The 27,963-nt window shown below is 39.7% G+C and overlaps 1 protein-coding gene across 1 annotated transcript in view; it reads right to left on the bottom strand.

The window, feature by feature from the left end:
- The window catches only part of ACSL3 (acyl-CoA synthetase long chain family member 3), a 75,946-nt gene that overhangs the window by 8,452 nt on the left and 39,531 nt on the right, over positions 1 to 27,963 (bottom strand). The window contains exons 2-12 of the mRNA NM_001205468.2: positions 23,989 to 24,402; positions 14,087 to 14,264; positions 12,818 to 12,927; positions 11,828 to 11,966; positions 10,075 to 10,225; positions 8,782 to 8,905; positions 7,973 to 8,044; positions 5,988 to 6,127; positions 3,912 to 4,084; positions 2,219 to 2,293; positions 985 to 1,176 (exon numbers count right to left, since the gene is read on the bottom strand). Of these exons, the coding sequence (NP_001192397.1) occupies positions 985 to 1,176; positions 2,219 to 2,293; positions 3,912 to 4,084; positions 5,988 to 6,127; positions 7,973 to 8,044; positions 8,782 to 8,905; positions 10,075 to 10,225; positions 11,828 to 11,966; positions 12,818 to 12,927; positions 14,087 to 14,264; positions 23,989 to 24,366 (1,732 nt within the window). The 5' untranslated portion in view covers positions 24,367 to 24,402. The remainder of the gene's footprint in view (positions 1 to 984; positions 1,177 to 2,218; positions 2,294 to 3,911; positions 4,085 to 5,987; positions 6,128 to 7,972; positions 8,045 to 8,781; positions 8,906 to 10,074; positions 10,226 to 11,827; positions 11,967 to 12,817; positions 12,928 to 14,086; positions 14,265 to 23,988; positions 24,403 to 27,963) is intronic.

Genomic DNA, 27,963 nt, shown 5'->3' with positions numbered 1-27,963 from the left:
AGCCTCTGGGAGCCACTCAAAAGTTTCCAGCAGGAAAGCAGTCAGGGAGATAGGGGTTCAGTAATCACGTGGTGGCCACGATAGGGTGCATTCAGCAGAGGTAGGCACTACAACAGAAGGAATTTCTTGCAACAGGGTGGCAAAAGGTGCAGACCTGACCTACAATTACAGAAACAGGGAGAGATGGACAGAACGATCTTGAGGCATATTTTATAAGGTAAAGTAATGGAATATGGATTAACTATATGGGAGCTGGCTGCAGAGGCTGTCATCTCCTGCCAGTGTCTAGATGGCATGACTGGGATAGAAGTGCCATTAACTGAGACAAAGAACCCAAGAGGAGAAGCAGGAGAATGTATTTTTCACCTGTCAGTCCTGGTACTGAGCTGCCAGGCATTCCTTAGCTCTCAATGGCAAGGGAAGGAAATGCTTCAGACAGGCAAGAGTCTTGCCCAATAACCTCTACATACACAAAAATGATGGCTTCCCAGGTAGCTCAGCTGGTAAAGAATCCGCCTGCAATGCAGGAGATCCCAGTTTGATTCCTAAGTTGAGAAGATCCCCCAGAGGAGGGCATGGCAACCCACTCCAGTATTCTTGCCTGGAGAATCCCCATGGACAGAGGAGCCCAGTGGGCTACAGTCCATGGGGTCGCAAAGGGTTGGACATGACTGAGCAACTAAGCACAGCACACAAAAATGAATACTCCCTACTAAGAATTCGACTCTTTAAGGGTTATCTAGTAGTAATTAAAAATACCACTTCTGAACAGACCTTAAGGCCTCATAACATGTCAAGCCTTATAAATTCCGTACAGTCCCTCTTGTGCATTTTTACACTCCAGGGCTGATACAGAAACCATACCAACATTACAGAAAGATGAATTCTTACACTATTAAACAACTTCTCTAAATATACAATCTCTTTTTTGAAAAGACACTACAGGAACATCTACTTAAAGAAAAACAGTATCAGCTGGCTCACCAATGATCTTCAAACAACCATCAGGGTCAAACTCCCCAATGTCTCCAGTACAGAGCCACCTCTGTCCATTTTCATCTTCAAAAAAATCAGCTTTTGTTTTCGCTTCATTTTTGTAGTACCCCATTGTCACATTTTGGCCACCAATAAGAATCTCACCCCTGGGATGTGGTTTATCGGTATTAAAGTATCCACCTAATAAACAGAATAATTTAGAGTTAATTGAATAGTTTTATCCCTCACACATCAGGTGAATATTTGAAACTGCTAGTTTCCAAATAGGGACATCTGATTTTGATCCAATTAGGGTTTCTCAAAGTAAGGCAGACACTATGAACAAAATTCATCATTAAATCTAGCTACAAATTTTCAGTTACTTAACCATAAGCACTTCTGCTTTCAAACTACTATTCTGAGAAAAAAAATAAATGCAAAAACCCAACATCTAGTGTATAAAACAGTTACATATGTACTATGCAGGTCAGTTCCTTTAAGGATTCTGTAGAGATGCTTAAATATCATACTAATTAACTGATAAAAGTGCTAAATTGTGCATTTTGAGAATCAATCTCAGTATAAAGTCAAACTAGCATACATTTAGAGGATTTATTCCTTACAGATAACTTCAGAATAGTTCCAAGTTTATGAAACATTTTCACTAGTTTTACTAAAAGACAGCTGAAAAGTGACACCCAAGGCTTAGAATCTCTTTGTATAAAAGAAAAGTGTATCCAAACAAACCAGAAATAATATGCACATGTTAATAGGATCAAATATTTTAAAAGTGACTAGTATTTAAACAGAATGAGCAAGACAATTTTACGTAATTATAGTAAAAATTTCCTTCTGATAATTTTGGGTTGAAGCCGTCAAAGAGAAAGAAAAAAGAAAAGAATAGGTAAAAATCTTCCGTTTCATAGAATGAATTTTGCGATTTTGTTTCTATAAAATATGATCATTTGCAATTTATGGGCATTATTCATTTAATACATCTTCAAATTTTCCCCATAATTCTTACTTGCATTTATGTAATAAAACAAAAAAAAAACAATTCTTCAAAATCATCTCTGAAACAAGCATAATAAATTCACTCACAGCTCTAGATAAAAATATTTCTATTTACAAAAGACAAAAGTAAGCACTTATGGGTGATTTTATATTCTAAAATAAGGAAGAAAATGAAGTACAATTCTAATACTATACAAATTAATGCTCTGGGGTTAAAACAGGTTATTACCTTCCTCCCAGTTCTTTAATTTGATTTCACAGCAAACTAATGGTGCTCCCACTCTGCCAGTATTGTAGTCCCACACTATGATGTAAATGAAAAAAAGTATTTGATTATGGTAGTTAATAAATTGCTTCATTTTTTTTTAATTACAAAGATTTATCCCAAAGCTTAGATATCCCCAGAGAACCTTTACAAGCAGAAGTAGCACACTGGTGAACCAGGCTGTGTAGCCCACACTGAGGTGTTTTGTTTCTTTAATCTTAAGTGGTTATAAACAAGACACTTTACAGAAGAGTACAGAATCTCCAAGAGCCGTGGGTCCACATTTCCAGCACAGCAACAACTATAGCCCCTAACAGACAGGACAGGCCTGCTCCAGTTTTCCCAGATTCCATACCATCACATTTTCGAACACCCACTAAGTAGCTGCTTGGTTCATGACTCTGCCTTCCCTGCTTTTAAGGATGAAAGAGTACAATGGTTTACAGCTATTCCACTTTCTTACTCAACTTCACACAGCTTTGCAGGAAAAATAACCTCTCCAGTCTTCAAAGTGAGACCTCTGAAGCTCCCCTCACCTCAGCTTACGCTACCATACCCTATTTAAACTCATACAGTAAGAGTTCAGAGGCCAGGCTGGAGGTTCAGACTGTTCACTTTCAAAGATCTGGGGCAAGACTTCACCACTATTATGAATTACTACTGCATTAGGTTTCTTTTTCAAGGACCATTCAAATATCAGAAATAAAAGTTTGATACATGATACTTTACAGATTTATTTACAACATAAACCATCACTGCTTAATCGCACAACCAATGGAAACCTTAAAAATCAAAGAAATTACAGCTCCTTGGGAACTAAACGTGCATGTTTTTAAGAATGCTTGTGTGTTTTCTGCAAACCAAGACTTACAAGCAGCTTCCAAAAATATGAAAATGATAGAGGACATAACAGAAAACTGGAAAACATGGAAGTAGTGCAGGATAAACCTGGCATAAGAATGGTACACAAAATCACTTAGGGCAAAGAAAGGAACATGAATAAGGTTTAGTGTCTACAAATATCTAGAGAAAACAAAGGAGAAGCATAATTTTTTCTTGGACTTGAGAACAAAGTAACTTTCCTCTATAAAAGAGCACATGGGGCACTAGAGAGTCACCTGGGAACCACCTGGGTGATGGACCAGTCACCTAAACTCGTCACCATGATAAACTCTGGGAATTAGATTCTCCAGACTAAAATTAGATTCTCTAGTTTCTCACTGCACTTATTTTAACACAGACCACTCACCTCAATAAACATTTCTGAATTTGACCCTTTTATAAACCTAAACAAACACACTAATTTTTCTACATAAAAAGAAATTTAATAACTGATATAAGATCATATATGTATACAATACAGCTAATGCTTGTTACTAAACCTTCTTTTCTAGAATGCTGCTGCTGCCATTAAATGCAAGTAGTTTTTAATACTACCTATCGTAAGTTTAACATGAAAAACTCCTCTACGTGAACTAGTGACATTCAGACATACCTAATACATTCTGAAAACTGATTTCAACAATCACAGTACTTGGGATTTACACAAATATTTTAACTGATTTTCTATATATTTGCAAACAACAACCCATACCAAAAGGGCCAGGAGTTGTACCCCAGCCTCTGTTATAGGCACCACTCTTCAGACAACACTAACCTTCTGTAATTGTTCCAGCCCCACAAGATTCAGTGAGTCCATACCCCTGACCAACAGGACAGCAAAAACAGATGTTCATGAATCGCTGTGTGGTTGCAGAAAGTGGAGCACCTCCACACAACAGAAGTCGAATATTTCCACCTAGCAAGCCTCGAACTTTCCGGAAAATAAAGCTAAAAAAAAAAATCCAATCACAGAATTTTAAAGCTGAATGGGATTTTCCAAATCATTTAGACTAATCTCCCAATTTTGATATATAGGAACACCTCGAAGATAATTTAGGGTTTGGTTCCAGACCATAGCAATAGAGAGACAATCACAATAAAGCAAGTCACTTCAATTTTTGGTATCTTGGTACATACAAAAATTATGTTTATACTATACTGTGGTTTATTAACTGTGCAACAGCAGTATGTGTAAACAGCAATGCATACCTTAATTAAGAAATACTTTATTCTTGGCAAATGCTAACCACCTGACAATAGAGGGTCGCCACAAACCTTCCATTTGTTTAAAAAGAAAATCACAGTTACTTGTGAAATACAATAAAGCAAAGCGCAACACAATGAGGTGTGCCTGTGAGACGCTGAGACCAAGTGATTTATCCAAAGTCACAAAGCCAATTTAAGAATTCTCTTGATGCACTATTTAAATCTAAATGTCTATCCAACCAAGTTTACTTGACCAAGAAAATGTGATTTTCTCTTAAGAACTGCAAGAAATATTAGAATTCAAAATTGCCAGGTTTAATTTTGTATAGTAACGGAAATCCTTTGCTTATGGCCAGAATAATTAGTTTTATATCATTATATAATACATATTCATACTGAATAACTTGACTGTATCTTCATGAAGTTTATTATTAAAAGCAAATTATTTTTTTGCTTTAGCTTATTTCATTAGAAATGTATACATATCTGTAAATAGCAATTTAGCTCTTTAGAATTTCACTAATTCAAAGTATCCGGTAAATTTAAAAAGGAAACAACTCTAATATCTAATTGAAATGCTTCTGAAAATACACTAAATAAAGAGACCGCTTACTACCTTGATGAAAAGAGGGGAAGGGTTTTGTCTGTATTTTAATAACTTTGAAAAAGGCAAAGATCAAAAGGCAACCATTTAAAATATGTGTGTATATAAATATATCTAATATATATGTGTATATATAAATATATATGTGTGTATATATAGTAGTGATAGTCACTTAGTCGTGTCTGACTCTTTGCAACCCCATGAACTATGGCCTGCCAGGTTCCTCTGTCCATGGGATTTTCCAGGCAAGAATACTGGAGTGGATTGCCATTCCCTTCTCCAGAGGATCTTCCTGACCTAGGAATTGAACCCAGGTCTCCTGCATTGCAGGAAGATTCTTTACCATCTGAGCTACAGGAAAGTATACAAATACATATCTGTGTATATATAAATACATATATATATGCACATAAACATATGTGCACATATATATATTATGTGTGTGTATAAATACGTATGTATTATATATACATATATGTATATATGTGCACATATATTATATGTGTGTATAAATACATATGTATTACATAAATACATATATGTATATATATAAATATATATAAAATAGGTTTACAAAGCAGTTATGTATCTCACTGGAGAGATTAGTAAAAGGCAGGAAAAAATTATAAAGCTTTAAATGTGACACATTTGAAAACTATTAATATCCCCATAAAAAGTAATTTGAATGTCATCATACTGTTATTTTCTAATTTCTCAACTACTTTACAGTTAAATATACTTATCCTATTAGTGCCATGGGGGGAGGGGTGGAATAGGTCACAAAACGTTTAATACCTGGTTGCCATTTTCTATTCCTATCAAAATAAATTTAAAAGCAAAGAGAAACTACTTCTCAAAATAATTAAAATCATGTAAGTGGCCACCAAAGATATAAACACACTATTAGTACAATAAAATTTTTGGTGATATTTTTCAAATAACTGCTCATATTCTTATGCGAGATGGAATTTTTAGAGACCCTTAAGATAATTAATGTGAACAAATGATCAAATTATGACGGAGGAAGAGCCTTTTACGCACCTATCACACAGCGGAGTACTGTGCCCTTTTGAAATCTGTTCCATTTTGTAATTATAGGCCAGAATAAACAGATTGCGTTGAAAACTGCTCATTTCATTCACTTTATTCATGACATTTTTGTAGATTCGATCCATGATTTCCTAAAAATATACAAATTACTTAATATAGTCAATAATGCTCTCAGCTACCTTATTTAAAAGCTTAACATCAGATTACTATTTCCATTAAGAGAGACATTTTAAAAGAGACATTCTGTCAATAATAAACTTTTAAAATAGAGCCACACTTTGTTTAAAAATGAGATTTCAGTAAAAGCAATTTTTAATAGATGTTTAGCAGTAGTAAAGAAAGGGGAAATATTAAAAACCTTAGGGCAGTAATATGCCACCACTGATTCTTTACACTGCTTTGTTTATTTATCTTACTTGTGTGTGTACTCAGCTGTGTCCAGCTCTTTGCAACCCCGTGGACTGCAGCCTGCCAGGCTCCTCTGTCCATGGGACTCTCCAGGCAAGAATACTGGAGTGGGTTGCCATTTCCTTCTCCAGGTTATCTTACTTATTCTGAGCTAAAAACTAAACTCACTAAATAAATGAACATCTATATGAAACGACTTTTTAAATTCTCCTAATTTTATCTTATGAAGATATGAAGTACTACATTCTTGGCTCACAAAAACCATGGGGTTATTTTGCTTGCTGGTTTTGATTTTTAATGCTGCACCCAGGAAAAAATTTCCTTGCCTGAACTGTATTTTGCTTGCTACTGCTATTACTATGACATACACTTTACTGACTTGAAATAGTTTCTCTCCACAATTTTATACTATATTTAATATTCATATGAATCAAAAATTTAAAGAAAGATATTATTAAGGAAACTACATACCTACTGAAACTTCAAAACTACTGATCATTTATATTTGCCTTTAGAAAAACTACATAATAATGTGAACATTATTATGTGAACATTTGGTGTGTGCAGCAGTTCAGTCATGTCCTCCCTTTGCAACCCTTTGGACTGCAGCCTGCCAGGCTCCTCTGTCCATGGAATTCTCCAGGCAAGAATACTGGAGTGGGCTGCCATTTTCCTCTCCAGGGGATCTTTCTAACACAGGGATAAAACCAGTGTCTCTTGCGTCTCTTGCACTGGCAGGCAGATTCTTTACCAGCTGAGCCATCCGGAACATTTGGTATCCAGTTAAAATTCAAACAAAATCAGAAAGTCTAATGTAAAATGTACATTAGGGGCACAGAGAATCACTATCGCCCCATTTCTATTGGTCTCATTCCCAGGCCCCTCCCTATGCCTGACACGAAATTAAGATGCATAGTGCTTCTCTGTCAGTCATCCAGTTGTGCCCAACTCTTTGCAACCTCATGGCTGCAGCCTGCCAGGCTCCTCCGTCCATGGGATTTTCCAAGCAAGAATACTGGAGTGGGTTGCCATTTCCTTCTCTAGGGGATCTTCCCAACCCAGGGATGGAATCCAGGTCTCCCACATGGCAGGCAGACTTTACCATCTGAGCCATCACAGAGATTCTCGGACAATTCAAAGTGGCACCAACTTCTCTGTCACTTTTTTCTGGTGTCTAGGCCAGACTCTCCCTAAGGGACTCAGGAGGTGTGATTTGCTTAGGAGGAGATGATCTCCAACCTTTCCTCCTATCTCCTGCTGGGCTTCAGGTCTCTACTAACAGCAAACAGATATCACAAAACTGATTTGAGCAAGCAGCTCTTTAAGGAAAGGAATTGATAATATCATATGGAAGCTGAAACTACTATTAAGTTGACTGCTTAATAAACAAGATGAAAAAGATAAAACATGACCGAATAAATACTTCAGAGCTCAAGATAACATAGGTAACAAATAAGGAGTAAATCCTACATAAACTACCTTGTCAACAATGTCTTTTCCACTAGCAGTTACATTCTGGAGATGCTTTTTTTTTTAGCACTCAATATTGATTAATGGTCAATTCTTACCGGGACAGCTGCCATCAGTGTTGGTTTCAACATGGATGTATCTCCTTTGCTTCCTTTTTTTATTTTTGAAGACTACAAAGAGAAAACAGGTTTATATAAAGTGATCATTATTTTAAAAACTCAATGAAACACTTAAAAAATATATTTCAAAATTCTGTAATTTTAATCTGTGATGTGACATGAAAAGTCGCTCAGTCGGGTCCAACTCTTTGTGACCCCGTGGACTATACAGTCCGTGGAATTCTCCAGGCCAGAATAGTGGAGTGGGTAGCCTTTTCCTTCTCCAGGGAATCTTCCTAACTCAGGGATCGAACCCAGGTCTCCCACATTGCAGGCAGATTCTTTACCAGCTGAGCCACAAGGGAAGCCCATTTTAATCCACTCATATTCTAAATAGACCTTAAAAGGCAAGTTCTTTTGAAATGATTAACTGTTATCCTTATAGTATACTGTCATACTGAATGAAAATTGTGTTAAAGATCATTATGGTTTCTTAGTATCTCAAGGAGAAGGCAATGGCAACCCACTCCAGTACTCTTGCCTGGAAAATCCCATGGATGGAGGAGCCTGGTAGGCTGCAGTCCATGGGGTCGCTAAGAGTCAGACACGACCAAGCGACTTCACTTTCACTTTTCACTTTCATGCACTGGAGAAGGAAATGGCAACCCACTCCAGTGTTCTTGCCTGGAGAATCCCAGGGGCGGGGGAGCCTGGTGGGCTGCCGTCTATGGGGTCGCACAGAGTTGGACATGACTGAAGCGACTTAGCAGCAGCAGCAGCAGTATCTCAAATCACAGAAATTCCTTTACCTGATCTGCTAAAGTCTGTGGTGAAGAGTAGCCAATGCGGCATCCATGGGAGAGACAGACAAGCTCAGCACTTAATTCTAAGACGTGGGCCAGAGGCAAATATCCAATGTAAACATCTTTCTCCCTAGAAGAAAAGGAAGATGCAAGAAGCAACAGTCAGGTGCTGTTTCTGTGAAAAGTGACTCCAGCGGGAGCAGCTTTAAAAGGCAATGGGAGGACCCTCTGGGCTCCATGCATGCACGTGTGTGTATGACAGACCCTGGGGGTGTCAGGAGAAAAGCATTACGATACAGCTCCATCTGAAGCTGAGGAGGCAGACACACAAGAAGTGGCTCCGTTTCCAGTCCTCCTGGAAGGTGCTCCCTAACTGAGCGCTGCACAAGCAAAGCTCTACAGCAGAAGAGATCAGGACTCGGAGTGGGTAAAAACATGAGGGATTCTGAAGCACAGAAGAAATCCCCCAAGGAGTGATTTGACAACTAATGGGATATCAAAAAGGACCGTTCAAAGAGAATCCACAATTGCCTGCCAGGAATCTCAGGAAGCGATTCTTGTTCCGAAAGTTAAATTATACATTATATAACAAAATGTATATGTATACATGTGCATATTATTTCAAGAACTGTTCTCATTCTCAAAATATGAAGGGCAACTTCCTAGAAGGAACTAGTTGCTCTTAATTTTTTTCCTGAAAGTTTTGCATACGTAAGAGATTTCTATCTGCATCCCCAAATTCAATTCCACAGTAACATGTGGGTATTTATAATTGTTACACTTAAAGGCAACAAAAATATCCAACTGCTGTACAAGATCAGTCATCACAATACTGATTCCATCTCTGGGAATGTTATCCTTGCTTCCCTAAAACTCTCTCCCGTCTGGCTTCCTCACTGATCTCTTTCACATTCCAGGAGACCCACTCTCCCCTTGCTACTACTCAACTGTGTCTTAAAAGGGAAAATCAGAGACTGAATACAGAAGCTCAATAAATACTTAGTGGATATATTATCTGTTCACTTGAATTATAATATTAAGGTATAAAAATGACTATGATGGTAATAATATGAACTGATTAAAATATTTAAGACATTTAAATCAGGTCAAGTCTGCACTTTTAAAGTAAAAAGTAAATATTAACAATGATACCTTTTAAATCCCACAACTATAATTATTTTGTAATTTTAATGTCTCTTTTGAAGAAATGCCTAACTGTAAACAGACTCTGAAGGACTAATTTGATCATATACTAAGAAATGACATAAATGTAAATAATTAACGTAAATAATAACATACCCGAGTTCTGGAATCCTTTCCGCCATCCCAGTTATACCAGCAATAATGTTACTATGAGAGATCATGACCCCCTTTGGAATTCCTGTGGATCCACTCGTGTACATGATTACTGCAATATCTGAGGGCGCTGGTTTGCTAAGGGGTTTGTTTTCTGCATTAGAGAAGACACATACTCCTGAGAAATTTAGCTATGTCACCAATTTTTTCATAATCATTTGTTAACTCAACAACTACTAACTGTACTCACACAAAGGCCGATAAAATAGATCAAGTCCCTGCACATGAGACATAGTCTACTTGGATAGATGTACACAAATCTATAATTTATAAGAGTTATGAAGAAAAATAAAGCAAGACCAGGTGAGAAAATGTTAGGAAAAGTGGCAGGAAACGAAGGTGAAGTAACTGCCAGGACCCCATCGTGCAGAGTCTCCAAGGTCAGGCCCACGACTCTGGATATCACACTGCGTGGAAAGCAACATCACTTTGAACAGGGGCTTGTCCGCAACAAGGATCACGTTAGCTACTGTGTGGCTACCTAACTTAAAAAGGAAACAACAGAGGGAGAGAGACAAAAGGCTATGCCAGTGATTCAACTAAGAAATTAGACCAGGGTACCGAGGCATTTGCTAAAACTGTTCTCTACTTCACAGTGTGAAGCTAACATGGCTACACTCAGAATTCTCCCCGCTTTGGCACAAGCCCAGGAACAGCAGCCAGCATCCCAGACAGGTGACACAGTAGAAAGACAAAGAGAAGTATGTCACGGGCAGCACCACTCCTCTGCCTGAATTAATCTTGGAACTACCCTAAACGTGGTCTTCTCAGTAAACAGGGAAAACATTTTAAACTTGTTCCCAAGCGCACCCTTGCTCTCGTACCTGTCAAGATGTATTTCTTGACAACTGTTATTACTCAAGTTCTTGCTTCCTAACCTGCCATTCACTCCTCTGTCCCATGGTACCATTCTCCACTGCCACCATTTTCTAGAAACTGTTCTCTGAAGCGACTCTGGCTAAGAAGTCCAATGGTGCTCTTGCAGTCCCTGCGTCACTGGGCTCCTCCAGTGCACCTGGTCCTACGAAAGACTCCAGCCTTCTGAGAGGCTCCTTCACTCGACCCCCATGAGTCACACACCACCGATCTCTTCCTTCTTCTTCGGCCAATTCGTGGTGGCCTTTGAAGGTACCTTTCTCTATGGGTGTCACCTACTCCCTTGGCTTTAATTAAAACCTGTTCTCAGCTTCTAAATCGTTTAACTCCAAACTCCAGCATACTAGACTTGAACACGCCACTGCCCACTACAAAGCTGTATGTGAATTTAGTGCACCTAAATTCAACATGCACAGAATTAACCTCAGCATAACCCTGTTTCCAAGCCGAGTGAAGTACAGTCCCACCATCCTAACAACTTTTGTGAAATCCTACAAGTTTAATGACATTATTTCTAAAACTAACTTTAAACCATCTAAAAAGGAGAACAGGAAAACTGTATCATGGAAAAAAGTATTTTAAATTAATTTCAAATAAATACTACTTTTAGAACATTGATAAATTAATGTTTGTATTTTTCCTTAAGTTTTTTTTTTAAAGAGTAGAAGATGGTATACTTAGGGTGACCTTTCTTCCCAAAGTGATGATCTAGAAAACCAGTTTATCACTTGATCTAACTTTAGAATCAGATACTTGGATCACATCTAGAGAACACAGTCACTGCAGAACACACACAAGGAAGCAAGGACCCGCCACGTACCCATGCTGGCCTTGGCTCCCAGAGCCCGCACGGCCGCCATGGTGTGCACGATGACGCCCTTGGGGAACTCAGACCAGGTCGGCGGCTTTCCATCTACAGTGATGATGTGCCGCAGGCGAGGGACCAGAGAAACGATGTCCTGGAAACACACAAGGATCCACTGCAGTTTTCTCTGAACATGAGTGAACGTGTGTGCGTGCTCAGTCGTGTCCAACTCTGCAACCCCATGGACTACAGCCCACCAGGCTCCTCTGTCCATGGGATTATCCCAGCCAGAATACTAGAGTAGCTTGTCATTTCCTACTCCTGGGGATCTTCCCATGCAGGGATCGAACCCGCACCTCCTGCACTGGCAGGTGGAGGCTTTACCACTGCGCCACCTGGGAAGCATATTCTTCATTACTCTATATTAATGAGCGTGGCAAATAATCCAGGGCACAAGAAAAGTAGTTTACCATGTTTCAAATTGTTAATTTCTTGCCTCAAAAAAGCAAGGGTGAAGTGTACTGGCATGACTACCCCTTTTTTCGGATGGACAACTATTGGTTTGAAATATATGTTACTGCTTTATAACATTAGATTTACTGTGTATACCTGTTCTTTGGTATAATTTTAATCAATAAAGTTAATTCCTTGCAAAAATGGGCATATAAACACATACTGCCTGAACTACAGGGTAGCCAAATGTTCCCCATGCTTTAAGAGGCAAATAAAGATATAGGGAGAGAGGAAGGGAATATTCTTATAAACTTGTTTAAAAAAGGGGGGTGGGGGGATCAGATATTATTGTTTTCATAGAGTTCAGAAACTAAAATTCCTTTCTCTTGTAGTTTCGTAAAGTCATTAACTTTCCTTTAAAAAGTTCTGAAACTTGTACTCAATGCTTCAGAATAAGTGAATTACTAGTTTAAAAATAACGCTTAAAATTAAAAATTTATTGAACATAGACTTGAAAATAGATGAGCACAAGGTAGAAAAGCTAGTTCTCACCTTCAATTTTGTCTGCAAGAGTTCTTTACTAGTAATGATGTTGGTCACCTCTGTTTCATTTAATCCATGAACAATTGCTGGACCCCCTAGAGTAGCATACAGCGTAACAACTACAGGGAAAAGAAAGGGCAAGTCAAATACTTGACATTTCATAGAAGCACCAAGTGCAATTAAATAAAGCCTCTGACCACTGACGGAACATCTAAACCCTAAAATGTTAGATCCATAATTTGTGGTCTAATTGTGCTGTTATTCTAAATTATTTTAATATATTAACATGACGCCTACTCACTCTTCTATAATTCCCCCACAAAATTTCAACATTTAAAAATTTTTTTGTTTTCTTTCACCTACAGATGCTACTCTGAAACTGTGATGTTGAAAGGAATTATATTTGACTTCTAAAATGTCAAAGTCATAGATGTTAACTATTTGATACCAAAATATAAAAAATATACCAATAAAATAAGACACTGAATGTCATATTTAAGATATTATTTCTTTAAAAAATAGCACTAATGAGTGGTAATACTACTTATTCTAAAGTAGAAAAATTTTAAGAAAAATAGTCTTAGAAATGTCAAAATTAAATAATAATGAGAAGTTAAACAAAGTCACTTTAAGAGATAATTTAAAGCTTCTTAAAAGAAACATACTATAAACCCAAACCTATGAAAACAAAAAGGTATACCAGTTTAAAAACAAAATACAGTGGAGGCATTTACAAAAAGAAATTTGATGATAAAAAGTATCCTTTCCATTTCATCTGAAGTATAAAACAATGTCCATGTTTAATACCACAACTGACACCATAACCTCTGAACGAAACTTCTCAGACGACCTCACAGGCATCACAACTTCCACAAGTCGTCTTATATTTATACAACATAAAAAGTCTCTATCGTTTAACTAGCAGCTAGGTTTGAGTGTTGGAAGTGCTTTAGAGGCCAGCTGTCAACTGTAAAAATGGCCTAACAAGATGACACTAACTTTAAAGGACAATTCTGAGAAGGGGTAGCAGAGCAATGACCCACAGGTGTAGATTTAGTTCCCCAGACCCACAAAGTCCCCTCAGAATAGGTTCAAGTCCTCTTACTACACGGGTAATTTGTTCCACAACTGAACAAACCAGTATGTCTTAAATTGTAACAAAGGTTAAAATTAACATCAGAATTTTATCCTGGGAGGAAATACTTATCATAAATAGTAAGTATCATCTCTCCCACAACACCAGGTCCATGCTTCAAGAAGGTAAGGAAGCCCACGTACGCTGAAAATTATACATGAAGCAGGCCTGTGCAGCAACCATCCACTCTGCCCTGGTCTCACAGAAGATGGCGATGTTGGTCTTGGGCTTCTGACCCAGCATCTGTAAGCCGTTTCCAAAATTAAAGGCTCTCACAAAGACATCTTCGTAGGAAAGCCAATTATAGCTTCCAAGAATAACCTGATAAAACAAACAAAAAAACACACAAAGAGCTTTCAATCATCAAAATATTAATCTCCAGAAGGATGCCAGGATGTGTTCCAAATTTCAACAGAAAGTTATGTCTGTATATAAACTATTTTGTTCTAACAAAAAGCTAGAAAGCAAGTTTCAAGGGAAAACTCTATTTTGAAAATTAGCTATTTTGTGGTATCTTCTATGACAACTTAAAATTTTCTGCTAAATTTTTATCATTTGGGCAATTGTTTTTCTTTTAAAAATAACTTCTACTACTTAAGAATTATTGGATTTCAATATCAGATAGTACAATATGATTCACAAACAGACACTGGCCAGACCCAAGCTAACAGAAATGTTTATGGCCATTCAATTTGAACTGCTGTAACTAATTCTGGATACACAAAGTACTGATAGACAAGTCTCCACTGATACAGCCAGGTGGGGTGTAGCTACACTAGTCACCAAAGTCCCTCTGTAGAATACTCACTGGCTCAGCAGGGCTTTCAACATTTCACTTGTGCAGGTAACATCAAGTCTTATCTTAGTAGCAATCCCCTTTCAAGTGTCTAGGAATTTTCTCCAACTTAGATCAAACCATAAATCCTTAATTTTACACAGATTAGACAGAAAGCTATTCTTGCTGCAAAAATCTATTGACAGTTCCCAAACATGCCTGTGTCATTAACATATGTCTCACACACCTTAAAACCATCTAACCATATTCATTTTCAAAAATGCATTTCGATAACAGAATTAAGCAGGTTGGATGAATATAAAAATGGAAAAATAGTTGAATACTGCCCTCTAGGGTCCAATTCCAAGTTGGACTTGAGAAATAAATTCTTACTTTAATGGATAAGGGGCTTCCCTTGTGGCTCAGCTAGTAAAGAATTCGCCTGCAATGCGGCAGACCTGGGTTTAATCCCTGGATTGGGAAGATCCCCTGGAAAAGGGAAAGGCTAACCACTCCAGTATTCTGGCCTGGAGAATTCCATAGACTGTATAGTCCATGGCAGAAAAACATCTACTTCTGCTTTGACTATGCCAAAGCCTTTGACTGTGTGGATCACAAGAAACTGTGGAAAATTCTTCAAGAGATAGTAATACCAGACCACCTGACCTGCCTCCTGAGAAATCTGTACACAGGTCAAGAAGCAACAATTAAAACTGGACATGGAACAACAGACTGGTTCCAAACCGGGTAAGGAGTACATCAAGGCTGTGTATTGTCACCTTGCTTATTTAACTTATATTCACAGTACATCATGAGAAATGCTGGACTGGATGGAGCACAAATGGGAATCAAGATTGCCGGGAGAAATATCAATAACCTCAGATATGCAGATGACACCACCCTTATGGCAGAAAGTGAAGAAGAACTAAAGAGCCTCTTGAGGAAAGTGAAAGAGGAGAGTGAAAAAGTTGGCTTAAAGCTCAACATTCAGAAAACAAAGATCATGGCATCTGGTCCCATCACTTCATGGCAAATAGATGGGGAAACAATGGAAACAGTGAGAGACTGTTTTTAGGAGGCTCCAAAATCACTGCAGATGGTGACTGCAGCCATGAAATTAAAAGACGCTTGCTCCTTGGAAGAAAAGCTATGACCAACCTAGACAGCATATTAAAAAGCAGAGACATTACTTTACCAACAAAGGTCCGTCTAGTCAAAGCTATGGTTTTTCCAGTAGTCATGTATGGATGTGAGAGTTGGACTATAAAGAAAGCTGAGCACTGAAGAATTGATGCTTTTGAACTCTGGTGTTGGAGAAGGCAATTGAGAGTCCCTTGGACTGCAAGGAGATCCAACCAGTTCATCCTAAAGGAAATCAGTCCTGAATGTTCATTGGAAGGATGGATGCTGAAGCTGAAACTCCAATACTTACTTTGGCCACCTGATGCGAAGAACTGACTTGCTGGAAAAGATTCTGATGCTGGGAAAGATCAAGGGCAGGAGGAGAACGGGACAACAGAGGATGAGATGGTTGGATGGCATCACTGATGCAATAGACTTGAGTTTGAGTAGGCTCTGGCAGTTAATGATGGACAGGGAAGCCTGGCATGCTGCAGTCCATGGGGTTGCAAAGAGTCAGACACAACTGAGCGACTGAACTGAACTTGATGGTTAAGGCAACTGAAATTAAGATACTTGTTTAACTTAGTAGTCCCAAACTCTCACTGCACCCTCCCCCCACAAAATGCTCAGCACAAGGAGCTCCAATGACTTCAAAAGGAGCTCTGTGGGGGTGAGAAAGCAGATGAGAATTTGGCCAAAACGTGTAGGATTACAATTTTTAAGAATTTCACACTCCAAAGATAAGCCTATGAGCTACCTCCTAGATTCTAGAATCTAAATGAGTTTCATAAGTTTCAGAGAATATATGTGCTCTGAAAAAGCACTAGATATATAACCCAAATATATAAACTCAAAAGACTCTGCAAAGAAATCAAGCTAAGAGTTTAATTCAAGTGTAAGGGAATTCTGAATTTAATTCTTTAAACCACTGAATTTTCTAGGAGTGATCTTTCCCATAAAGATTATATTTAAGGGACTCCCTACACTGTAATTTTATCTAATTTCTGCTAGAAAAGGCTTCTGATCCTAACTTGGTCCCTATGGTTAATCCAACCTGGAGATTAAATTATTCTATTCCCTGTCTATACTGTTGAACACTGCTGAAGAATACCAAACTTTTAAAATCCAGGATCACACATCTCACCATCCAGCAATCCTACTGCGCTTCCTTGGCATATTCATTTTCTCACCCTATCTGAAACCTCTCTCCTCAAATGTCCTCCACTCTTTCTCTCTCCCTTCTCCATTTCTACCTGATGACACTACCTCACACTCCACTGAGAAATTAGAAATTAAACCGAAACTCCCTTGCTTTCCTACCACCAAGCTCAATACCATACATGTACACACACGGTCTGCAGTCCCCAGGGCATGACAGTGGCTGAAGTGTCCCTGAAGGAAATCCAACTCACTAGGACTTTGAAGAGTTTCCTAAATTGCCATCTCTAGGCCTAACTCGTACTTGGGTACCCAACCTACTTTTTCACTTGATTATTCATCTAAGGATGACTTTAACTGATACTCCCCTCAAAACAGACACTTCCTCCATCTTGCCCTGTCATCCTAGCCCATCTCTCCTGAACTAATGAATGCTGACTGGCCAACTTCCACTCTTATTCCTCTTTAGCCCCTTCTCCCTACAGTAGTGAGTTTTTAAAAACATAAATCCACGTACTGCCCTGCAAGTGTTCTGCCTTTCCAGTAGGAATGGGATCAGAACACCACACTCTGCCTTACAAAGTCCTAAGGGCCCTAGACTTTGGCAGTGTCCCTGGGCCCATCTCAAACCCTCTGTCCTGACTCACTGCCTATAAATACAGCTTTGTCCTTTCTGTCCTTCAAAGAGGCAGCGCGGGAACCAGGATGAGGGAAGACAGGTGCTTAGGACACAAAATTTAAGGAGGCACTCAGTCTCCGGTCTGAGCGCCATTATGAACTCTGCACCCTCATGCTTCACCCAGCTGGGTTGGTTCCTACTTCAGAGCCACTGCACCATCCTGTCCCCCTGCAGAGAGGGTTCCTACCAGATCTTCACAAAGCTAGCGCCTCCGTGTCCTTCAGGCCTCCACTAGGCCATCACTGACTCGAGAGGCTACCCCTGATCTCCAATCAGCTTTCTTTCTTTACAATTAAATCTGTTACCTTCTTACTTATCATCTCTCTTCCTCCCATAGAAACGTAGGATCCAGAGAAGAGTAACCTGTGTGTCTTGCTCAGGAAGTGTCTTCCAGTGCCTAGGCCACTATTAGCACATAGCAGGCACCCAGCAATTATTTGCTAAATGTGTGGAAAGAACTGGTGCAACCCAACAACTTCAGTTCACTCTGGGCCTCAGAGTCTTCCACCTCTCCTCCAGAAGACTCATTTTCTAAAAGATTTCTTTTTTAAAAAGTCTATATGCACCTGATCATTTAACTTCCACGGCTTCTTTTGTTCTGATCATCCTTCAATCGCATACGTCCTGTGCTCCCACCTCAAATATTCTTTTCTGTGACCCACAAGACATAAACATGTCTGACTGTCCTGAGTCAGGAAAATACACAACTAGTGTACCACGGAGTCTGAGCAGTTTCTTCATCTGTAAACCTACTTGGGGGCTAAAGAATCCCTCCAGTCACTTTGCTCTCTCACATTTGATTGGCTGTATTCTTACTCTGTGACAGGTGTGACATACACACAAGTAAACATCAGTGCTATCACTCAAACTGTTGCTGCCAGGGCCACAGAACTCAGGAATTTACTTTTGTTCAGGAACCTATGAAATTAGATACCTAGATTATGCTGATGAGGAAGGCCTCTTATCTCAAAAGAGGACTATAAAAATAAAATGGAGATAAGATACAGAACATGCTATAAAACAAATCACACAATACTTAACCAGTCAGGGCCCTGGAGAATGAGACAGTCTATAAAAATTAACTTTTCAGGTAGCTGAGTTTAACCTTTATCAGCATTAGAAGTTTTACTTTAACCATGCAAAATAGAGGTATTTCAAAAGTATATACTTCCTACCTTCAACAAAGTATACCTGGCTTCATTTTACATTTCTCTCTGCAAATGAGCATCATTCTAAAGAAATTATTGTGAGGGAGCCAGAGAGAGTGAAAATATTCAGTAGATCTGGACAGTTGGTGATAACCATGATGATAAGAAGGCAGCTAACCTCAACTAGTGTTTACTATGTGCTAGGCATACTGCAAGTAACACTCACAGGATTCTAAGATAGTTACTATTATTATCCCTATCTTACAGATGGGAATATTGAGATACTGAGGGAGTAAACATAATTTGCTCAAATCCCAAAGTTATTAAGTGACAGACTAGAATACGAATCCAGGCAGACTCACTCCAGAGTCTAAGCACTAAACCACACACTCCAATTGCACTACAAGAAGGAGTTGGGGTGTTACTGGGCAGGCGAGTCAGGTGGCCTGAATAACAAGTGTAAAAGGTCTGTGTTCAAATGGACTGTATTAATAGTAGAGGCAAGAGTGGAAGCAGAAGACTTGCTTAAAGGAAAGGAGGGGATGGGGGGAGTGGAAAGAGCAGTAAGGAGGGAAATGAAAAAAGAATCAGACTCTTGGGTTTCACCTTGAGCCACCTGGTACACAGTAGAGCCTTTAATAAATGACAGGGTGAGGAGCTAGTGTGGAAAGGAAAACCAAGAGTTCTGGCTGGGGAGAGTATTAATATAATAACCAACCACAAATTCTGACCAAGAGATCAGCCATTATTTTTTATACAAATCAAGCATGTAAATATCCTAATAAGTTAAAAATAAAAGTCATACATGTGCAAACGGGATAAAAATGTGACTCAAGAATGAAATAACACAAAAGCAGGCACTAAGAGGGAAAAAAAGCTAAGTCAACTCCTAAGAACAGAAACAAGTATTTCTAGTATCTTTTTTGATCAATTCAGAAGGAGTAACAGTGAAACTTCTCTTTCTAAGCACTATGACTGCATGCTGCTGCTAAGTCACTTCAGTCGTGTCTGACGCTGTGCGACCCCATAGACGGCAGGCAGCCCACCAGGCTCCCCCGCCCCTGGGATTCTCCAGGCAAGAACACTGGAGTGGGGTGCCATTTCCTTCTCCAATGCATGAAAGTGAAAAGTGAAAGTGAAGTCGCTCAGACTCTTAGCGACCCCATGGACTGCAGCCTACCAGGCTCCTCCATCTATGGGATTTTCCAGGCAAGAGTACTGGAGTGGGGTGCCATTGCCTTCTCCAATTCCTTCTATTTTCTTCTAAGGTATGTAAAACATATAGGGAAAAAATGTAAAGTGTCTCTGGTAGTTAGATCACTAAATGTTTAAGCTGGTTTCATGTTTTCTGTTTCACTGTAAAAAAAATTTTTATTCTTTGCAACTGTTTTATTATAAGTGCATGTATTTCAAAACTGTTCCAGAAAATGATCACTTCATTATTAATTAATTTCAAAAAAACATCAGTACAAGCACTTGCTCCGGGAAGTCTGAAATCAGGAGCTACCAACACTGGTTCCACATGCTTCACTCAGCCACAGTTTTATAAAACCATAGGAGACTCAGAATGACAGCACAACAGTCCTGGACAAGCTTGCTCGGCCTCAGGAACACAGCAGCCTCTGCTCCTCTGCCTTCTGTTCTTGGTGAAGCTGACAGTATCAGCCTGCCCACACTACTGTGGTATGCCCACACTACCACGGGCACAACTGTAGCAGAACCATCACCACCACCTTTTCTCCCACTTACCTTCCCTTGGGAGCTCAAAAAACAGGTTAAGATAAAACGAAAACAAAGCTTCAGAGTTCATAGATTTGAAATAAAGTTTTCAGTATCTTTGTTTCAACCATGCCAGATACATTCTAGGGTTAATCCCCAAAGCTCAGTCTCCCAAAACAGGGAGACAACTTTTGGATATTGCTCATCATTAGCTTTTTTTTCCAACATAAGATTATCTTCAAATATGGAAACTATTAAATGATGATACACTTCAGCAAAAATATTTCCCACTCTCAGTAAGAACTCTGAGCAAAGGCCACACTGCCTAAGCAACTCCACTCTTCCACTGAAGGGCAGGCTGTGAAAGGTCCCCTTCCCTCTATTCTTTCATAGCCAGCTCTGCTACAGCTGCAAGACAGTGGCTGTTAAGTAAGAAACCAAGGGGTGGGGGTGGGGAAGCCTAGTTTAAGACACAGTGGGGATACCCCTGTCCAGCGTGCAGACCAACAGAAACTGGAGTCTCGGCTAACCCACGGTATAGCACATCTTCTTGAGAAAGTTTAACAGAAAATATTTGCTTCATTTATGATACACAAAACCTACTTTCCCAATGAGTCTAATTTCAAATAAGAAGAAATATTATGTATTTTTTATATCAAAGTTTATATAAAGGCTTTTGGAAAAAGTTTGATGAATTACATGCAAATTTAATGGCAAATGTCAGTGTTAGGTAGACCCTCTAACAGTGATGTAGTAGAGACAGAAACGATTAACTGAAAATAGTTTTTCTTGACTTCTAACTTTTACTGGAGTTCAAATATTTCTCTGTTGAATAAACAATGAATACAAACGCAAGAGGGTCAAGGAGGGAGGAAAAGAACCATGTAACACTCACATACATACATACAAACACACATGCAAAAACATGCACAGGGCATAAAAACTTTGCTTGTGACCACTGGGTTATCTGGCCACATTCAAGGAACAACTATGATAGCTCCAGGATTTTATTTTGTCCTAATTACACAGATAACTTGAATTAAGAAGAATTTCATATTCACCATATTTTTCTCCTTTTCAAATACTTGGGAACTAGTTTGCTGCTGTGAGTGCTGAATGACTGATAGTGCTAACTCCATAAAACGCATGTTGTGTGTGGGGGAGACTGGAGAAAAATAAAACTTTCTGCTAAGATAGGATTTTTGTGATATACGCTACATTAAACGTAAGAGAACCCTATCTTTGAATTCAAATAGCAGGAGTTTGTCAAAGGATAGATGTGAATGTTTATTTTAAATACAAAAAGCACAGAAAGAAAGTAGTGAAAAACTTTAGCACTTAAAAGGTGTTTTTATTACCTTTTATAACTACCAGATCTCTCAGAGACAGAAAGAAGGATGGTATGTTTAATCATAAAAAGTAGTGACTAAATATGACAAAAATCAGATGCCACTATAATAAAGTATTTTGCAAATTATAATCTATAGGCTAGAGACGAGTAATCAGACATGTTTAACCATATGATCTCAATTTCTCGAAACGTGCCGTTAACTAACCACAGCTAGATTTCAACTTAGCACCCCCTCCCCGCAAAAAAAATCATTTAAGTGAGGCAAAACTAAGTCAGCAAAAGAGATAGGAAAAATGCCTTAAAAGTAGAGTGAACATAGAATTTATCCAAATCACTCTTGAGATTGCAAGGGGGGGCACTGTTAACGTCTGAGTAACAAGTACAAGTCAGGACTGTTCATATAAAACTAGATAAAACATCAGTCTATTTGAAGGTTAGGAACACATACAGATTCTGCTGTCCAGAGTTAAAATAGAGTTTTTTTAATTTCTAGGACTTACTGATATTAACTTGCTTGACATCTCCTTTATGTTTTGAAGATCACTACAATTTGTGTGGTAAAATTCATGGACCATTAAGTAAAATAATATCATTCTCAACCCCACCACCACCCCCTCCCTACACATTAAGTAAAACAACACACACATACAGACACACACACACACACACACACACACACACACACATTCTGCAGTAATGGGAGGAAATGGGAACATCTCATTCCATCGCTGTGCTTACTTGGACTCTCCTCCAAGATCTGGGACTTCCTTCATGACCGACAGGAAAAAAAGCAGCTGGAGTCAGGATGCAGTTGGAAAAGGTAGTTAAGAGAAAAACAACTTCACCTACACAGGTATTAAACCTCTAACCTAGCCAAATTCTCAACTAACAGATCATCTTACTGACTCTAAAAAAAAACTGTATCTTCAATTTTCACCTACCAGAGCTTCAAGAACAGTTTATAAGAAACACACACACCCGAGTTTAGAAACAGCATTTTCACGCCATTCCTGTTCTTCACAGGGGCTGCACCACGTGCCTTCAGTCACTCACACAGTTCTGCCCAGTGAATTCCCAAATGATAATAGAAGCTACAGCGTTTACACTAGATACCACAAACTATTCCACACACATAAGTATAGAACATACACTCACACACACAAAATCTCTCTCTCAGGCTCTTTCTCTATCAGTTCTCTCAACAGCCCTGAGCTGGGATTAGTCTAAGGAGCACAGAGCTGGTCAGCCTGGGTTCTGCCCAGCGGCCCCCGCCAGCCGCAATGCCCTTGGGCAAGTGACCTCTGTGTGCCTCAGAGCTGTCATCTGAAAAGGAGGGTGTCCCTTTTCACCCTAACCCATGGGGCTTTTTAAGTCTTATCTAAGTTGATAAATGTAAAGCTCTTAAAGCAGCCTGGCTCATCAGGAATGCTAATAAAATGTCAGGAAGGATCATTACTTCCATGTTAAAGATAAAGACCCTGGAGGCAAACTTGTTACGTAGCTTTTCCAAAGCCACACACAGCTGGTGGGCGGCAAGGACAAGACATCCACCCACAGCCTGGATCTGGAGTCCAGGCTCTGAGCCACCAGGTGACACTGCTAGTACAGGAGGTCTTATCCTCTGTTTTCAAATCAATAATGGATGGCTTAATATTTGTGAAAAGAAATTCTCCAAAAGAAAAAAAACAAGGCATTTGTCACAACCCAAGTACCAAGACATTAAACATCCAATGGAACTTACATTATAATCAGAAAAAGCAGGTCACACCCCAAAACCCAGAGCAATCTCAAGCACACAGGTGCTTCTGGAACTACCAGGGAATACAGCTTCAAACCCCAAACTGCCCTAGACCTTCTATTCCAAGCCTTGTAGACACTCAGGTGGCTCAGAAGTGCTCCACACTCAATGTCTTTGTAAAATTCAGAATAAATCCAAACCAGGGGTACAGAAAGGAAACAGACTGCAGTCTAGTCCCTCATACCTCCATTTCTCCTGCCACATCAGCAAATTCCAATAGAAGCAGGTCGCATTTGTCCCTTGTCACCATTTCTTTATTGAGAGCAAATTCAAAGGCTGTGAAAGACCACATTACCTTTTTAAAAACTTTTCCATTCGGTTGCACTTCATCTTCCTCATTTAGTATTTCACGTGTTCCCAAGAGTCTTTTGTCCTTGAATTTGTTTTTTGCATGCATAAAAACTTTATCAAGTGTATCACATCCAGGGTATAATACGGAGGCCAAACCATCCAAGCTGTTAACAGATCTGTATGCAGAGTCAGGTTTTGAATTTACAGGCTTTGCTTTAGTTCGGTTTGATTTTTCTTGTCTTGACTCAGACAAAAAATAATATGGAATGTATGTTAAAATAGTATAAAGTGATATTATGAACTGTATGAAATACAAAAGAATGGGGTTGATGGTGTGTTTCAGCTTCATGGAAGACGGTTTTGAAGACCCGTGGTTATTCATAGTGTTCAAAAAGAATTAACAGCTTTCTGTAAGAATCTAGAAGGAAAAGAAAGAAAGTTATTGGTCAAAAATCATTCTCCAATAATTTTAAAGGAAAAGTCTTCACATTAGTTAGGCAGATGACTTCCCCCGCCCCCCCCCCATAAGTAGCCAACATGCTGTCCACTCCTGCTATTTGTGGGACACTTATTTTGTGCTGTTATCTATTAACCATGGAATTTTTTACAGAAAAGCTTCCACATCATTCTGTAAACAGGTGGCTTTTCCAACCTAACCTCAAGTAACCACAAAGACTTCCCAGTGGTGAGGAGAAAGCAAGCCAGCAGGCCTACGACAGGATGGAGACCAACACTGCACCACTTCCTGTTCTTTGGGGTCTCACTACATTCAGGATGGCAAACACTTAGTACAAGGCCACAGTCTCCTTTCTCCCGGCCCCTGGAGCCACTGCTTTCTTTCCCAGGGCGCCCCCTTGTCTCACTCCAGGCAGCCGCAAGCAACTGGAGTTAGCAAACCGCATGAAATTCCCTTTCCACAGAGATTCTAGATATTTTTCACTTTAGACAGGTTACATTATAAAGCAAGAAGGCAGCGGACTTTGATCATTTTATATGTTGCATTTCTCAGATTTATTGAGAATCTTCTATGTGTTAAGTCAGGGACTGGAACAGGGAAGGAAACAGCCTAAGCCTCTCCTCCCGTGGAGCAGATACATTCCTTGGGAGAGTTTAAGACAACTAGCGCCAGGTGGTGGGTAAGAAACCCGATGAGGAAAGAGTGAACCCAGTCAGGGAAACACGAGGTGACCAGGCAAGGCTGCAGAGGCCGCTCTAGGATTCGGGTGGGCCTCTCTGGCCAGTGATACCTGAGCCGAGTGGGGAAGAAGGACACTAGGCAGAGGACGCAGCCTTTCTACCGCGGGTAGGTGATACTATCAGTTAACAAACTACCAACTACTCCATCCAGCTCTGCCTCCAGGATTGTGATTTCTGACACTCTTCACCTCCATGCTGCAGAAATTCTATTCCAGGAAAGTGTGGCCGAGAGCCCTGAGGAATCCCTTCACCCCGTCTCCGCTCAGGGCAGAAGTTCTACTGCTGATGCAGCAGACCATGAATACTGGGCACTGTGGTTCATCAGGTCGATGCGGGGAGAGCAGCTCCAGACACTAGTGGCTGCACACAAGGCCAGGACCAAGAGCAGAGGACAAGGTGCTGCCCCTGCAGCAGTGGGACGGAGATTCTCCACAAGCCAGAGAAGCAGGTTGAAAGGATACAGAGCCCCTTAGCAGTCACTAACTTAGGACTGACTTAGTTGGAACACAGAACAGACAAGTTCAAGCTCAATGGCACTGGAGAAAACAAAGGAGACATTGGTTGTGAGCACCTAAGATGCAGCTGGTAGGTCCACAATAGAAAACATGCCAAAGGGAAGTTTGGTATCCAGAGAAGTTCAACAGAATCATGGAAAGAGACACTGAGGAAGACCCCTCCTGGAGCCAGGGAAGCTCAGACTGCCTCAAACACAACTCCTACAAAGAGCATCTAATCTAACTGGACACACTGTGGGGCATCTTAGGGCCCACGGCTTTGTCCAAAACAAGAAAGCAACTGACTCGCTAGCAGTGGACAATATGTGCTGGGTGTGGCGCCAACAGAGGCAGGTCATGGAGACAGATGGCTAAAGGGAGCCCTACTAAAACCGTGCTGTCACCCCCTGAAGAGGGCACTTCCAAGTAACTGCATGTGTTCCCAAGGCTAGGCCCTGAAGGAGCACCATCAGAGGACACCCACTGCAGAAAAGGTGAACTTCACCAAAACCGGTCAGCTAAGTCACTAAACAAGCAAACAACACAGGAAGGTGTAGAAAAGGAGGGGGGGGGCATTAGTCTTTAGAACTGCTATCTAAATAAATAACTAAAATGTCCAATTTACAACAAAAAATTAGGAGGCATGCAAATCAACAGAAAAGTATGACCCACACATCGGGGGAAAAACAGGCAGCAGAAATCCTCGAGAGACCCCAAATGTCAGGCTCAGCAGACAAGGTATCAAAGTAGTTACTACAACTATGCTCAGAGAACTAAAGGAAACCATTATTCAAAAATTAAACCACAAATTCTGCAAATTTTAAAAGGTAAGGAACCCCTCTGAATTTGCTCACACATAAAGAAGCAGCCAAAGACTTTGTGAGTAGCCAAAGACTCCCAACTCATCTCTGGGCTCTGTTCACCATTCCCAGCTCTCTTCTTTGACAATGTGTTAGGTAGTACCTTGAAGAATGAGTCCAAAGGATCTAGATTTCTGCCAGAAAGGGAATGGGGAGCCACTGAAGGTTTCCATACAAACAAGTGGTACAATGAAAATAAGGGCCCTACCACTTCCAGGATACCAGAACTGCAGAGAACAGATGCACTTAATAACCCAGGAGAATGACAATACCTCATTAAGTACTCTGAAATTTAATACTGCATATTTCTATCTTAAATTTAAAAATACTGTGATTTAAAAAAACTACCTTTATCCACAGATGATATGACTGCATTATAGAAAATCCTAATGAATACACTGAAAACCTAACAGAACAGAATTCAGCAAAAGATTGCATAAGGTAAATATTAAAAAAAAAAATCAACTGTATTTCTATACACTAGCAATGAATAAAGAAAAGTGAAGGTAAGAAAACAATTTTTTTTACAACCCTTTCAAAAACACCTAGGATGAGATATAACAGGAAATGCAAAACTTGTACCATGAAAACCACAAAACATTGTTTAAAGATTTAAACAGAAAACATTGTTTAAGGATTTTATGACAACATTCCCCAAACTGATGTACAGATTCAATATGAAGCTTATTAAAATCTCTGCTGACTTAAGAGAGTTTGTTGCTCTTAAGAGAGTAATTGTTTCTAAAATTCACAAGGAAATTCAAACTAGCCGGAACAGCCTTAATACAATGCAGTATTAATCAAGACACTGTGCTACTAGCAAGAGGACATACAGACTAATGGAACAAACGGAGAGTCCAGAAATAGACCTTAGGACAACTGATTTCAATAAGACAGCAAAAAACTCAGCAGGGAAAACACAGTCTCTTCAACAAACAGTGGAACAACTGGACTGCTGCTGCTGAGTCACTTCAGTCGTGTCCGACTCTCTGCGACCCCATAGACGGCAGCCCACCAGGCTCCCCCGCCCCTGGGATTCTCCAGGCAAGAACACTGGAGTGGGTTGCCATTTCCTTCTCCAATGCATGGAAGTGAAAAGTGAAAGTGAAGGCGCTCAGTCATGTCTGACCCTCAGTGACCCCATGGACTGCAGCCTACCAGGCTCCTCCATCCATGGGATTTTCCAGGCAAGAGTACTGGAGTGGGGTGCCATTGCCTTCTCCGGAACAACTGGACAGCTACATGTAAAAGAACAAAGATGAACCCCTTATACCATACAAAAAAATTAACTTAAGACAGATCATAGGCCTAAATATAAGAGCTGAAACTATAAAACTTCAGTAAGTACTAATCACTGAGAATGAGTAGTGTTTCAGGAAGAGTACAGTAAAAGGAAGAGGTGGGTTCAGGCTTTTTCTGAAAAGTCTT

The sequence above is a fragment of the Bos taurus genome, chromosome 2 (genome assembly GCF_002263795.3).
Source record: "Bos taurus isolate L1 Dominette 01449 registration number 42190680 breed Hereford chromosome 2, ARS-UCD2.0, whole genome shotgun sequence".
NCBI lineage: Eukaryota > Metazoa > Chordata > Mammalia > Artiodactyla > Bovidae > Bos > Bos taurus.
This window is presented reverse-complemented; position numbering and strand designations above follow the sequence as displayed.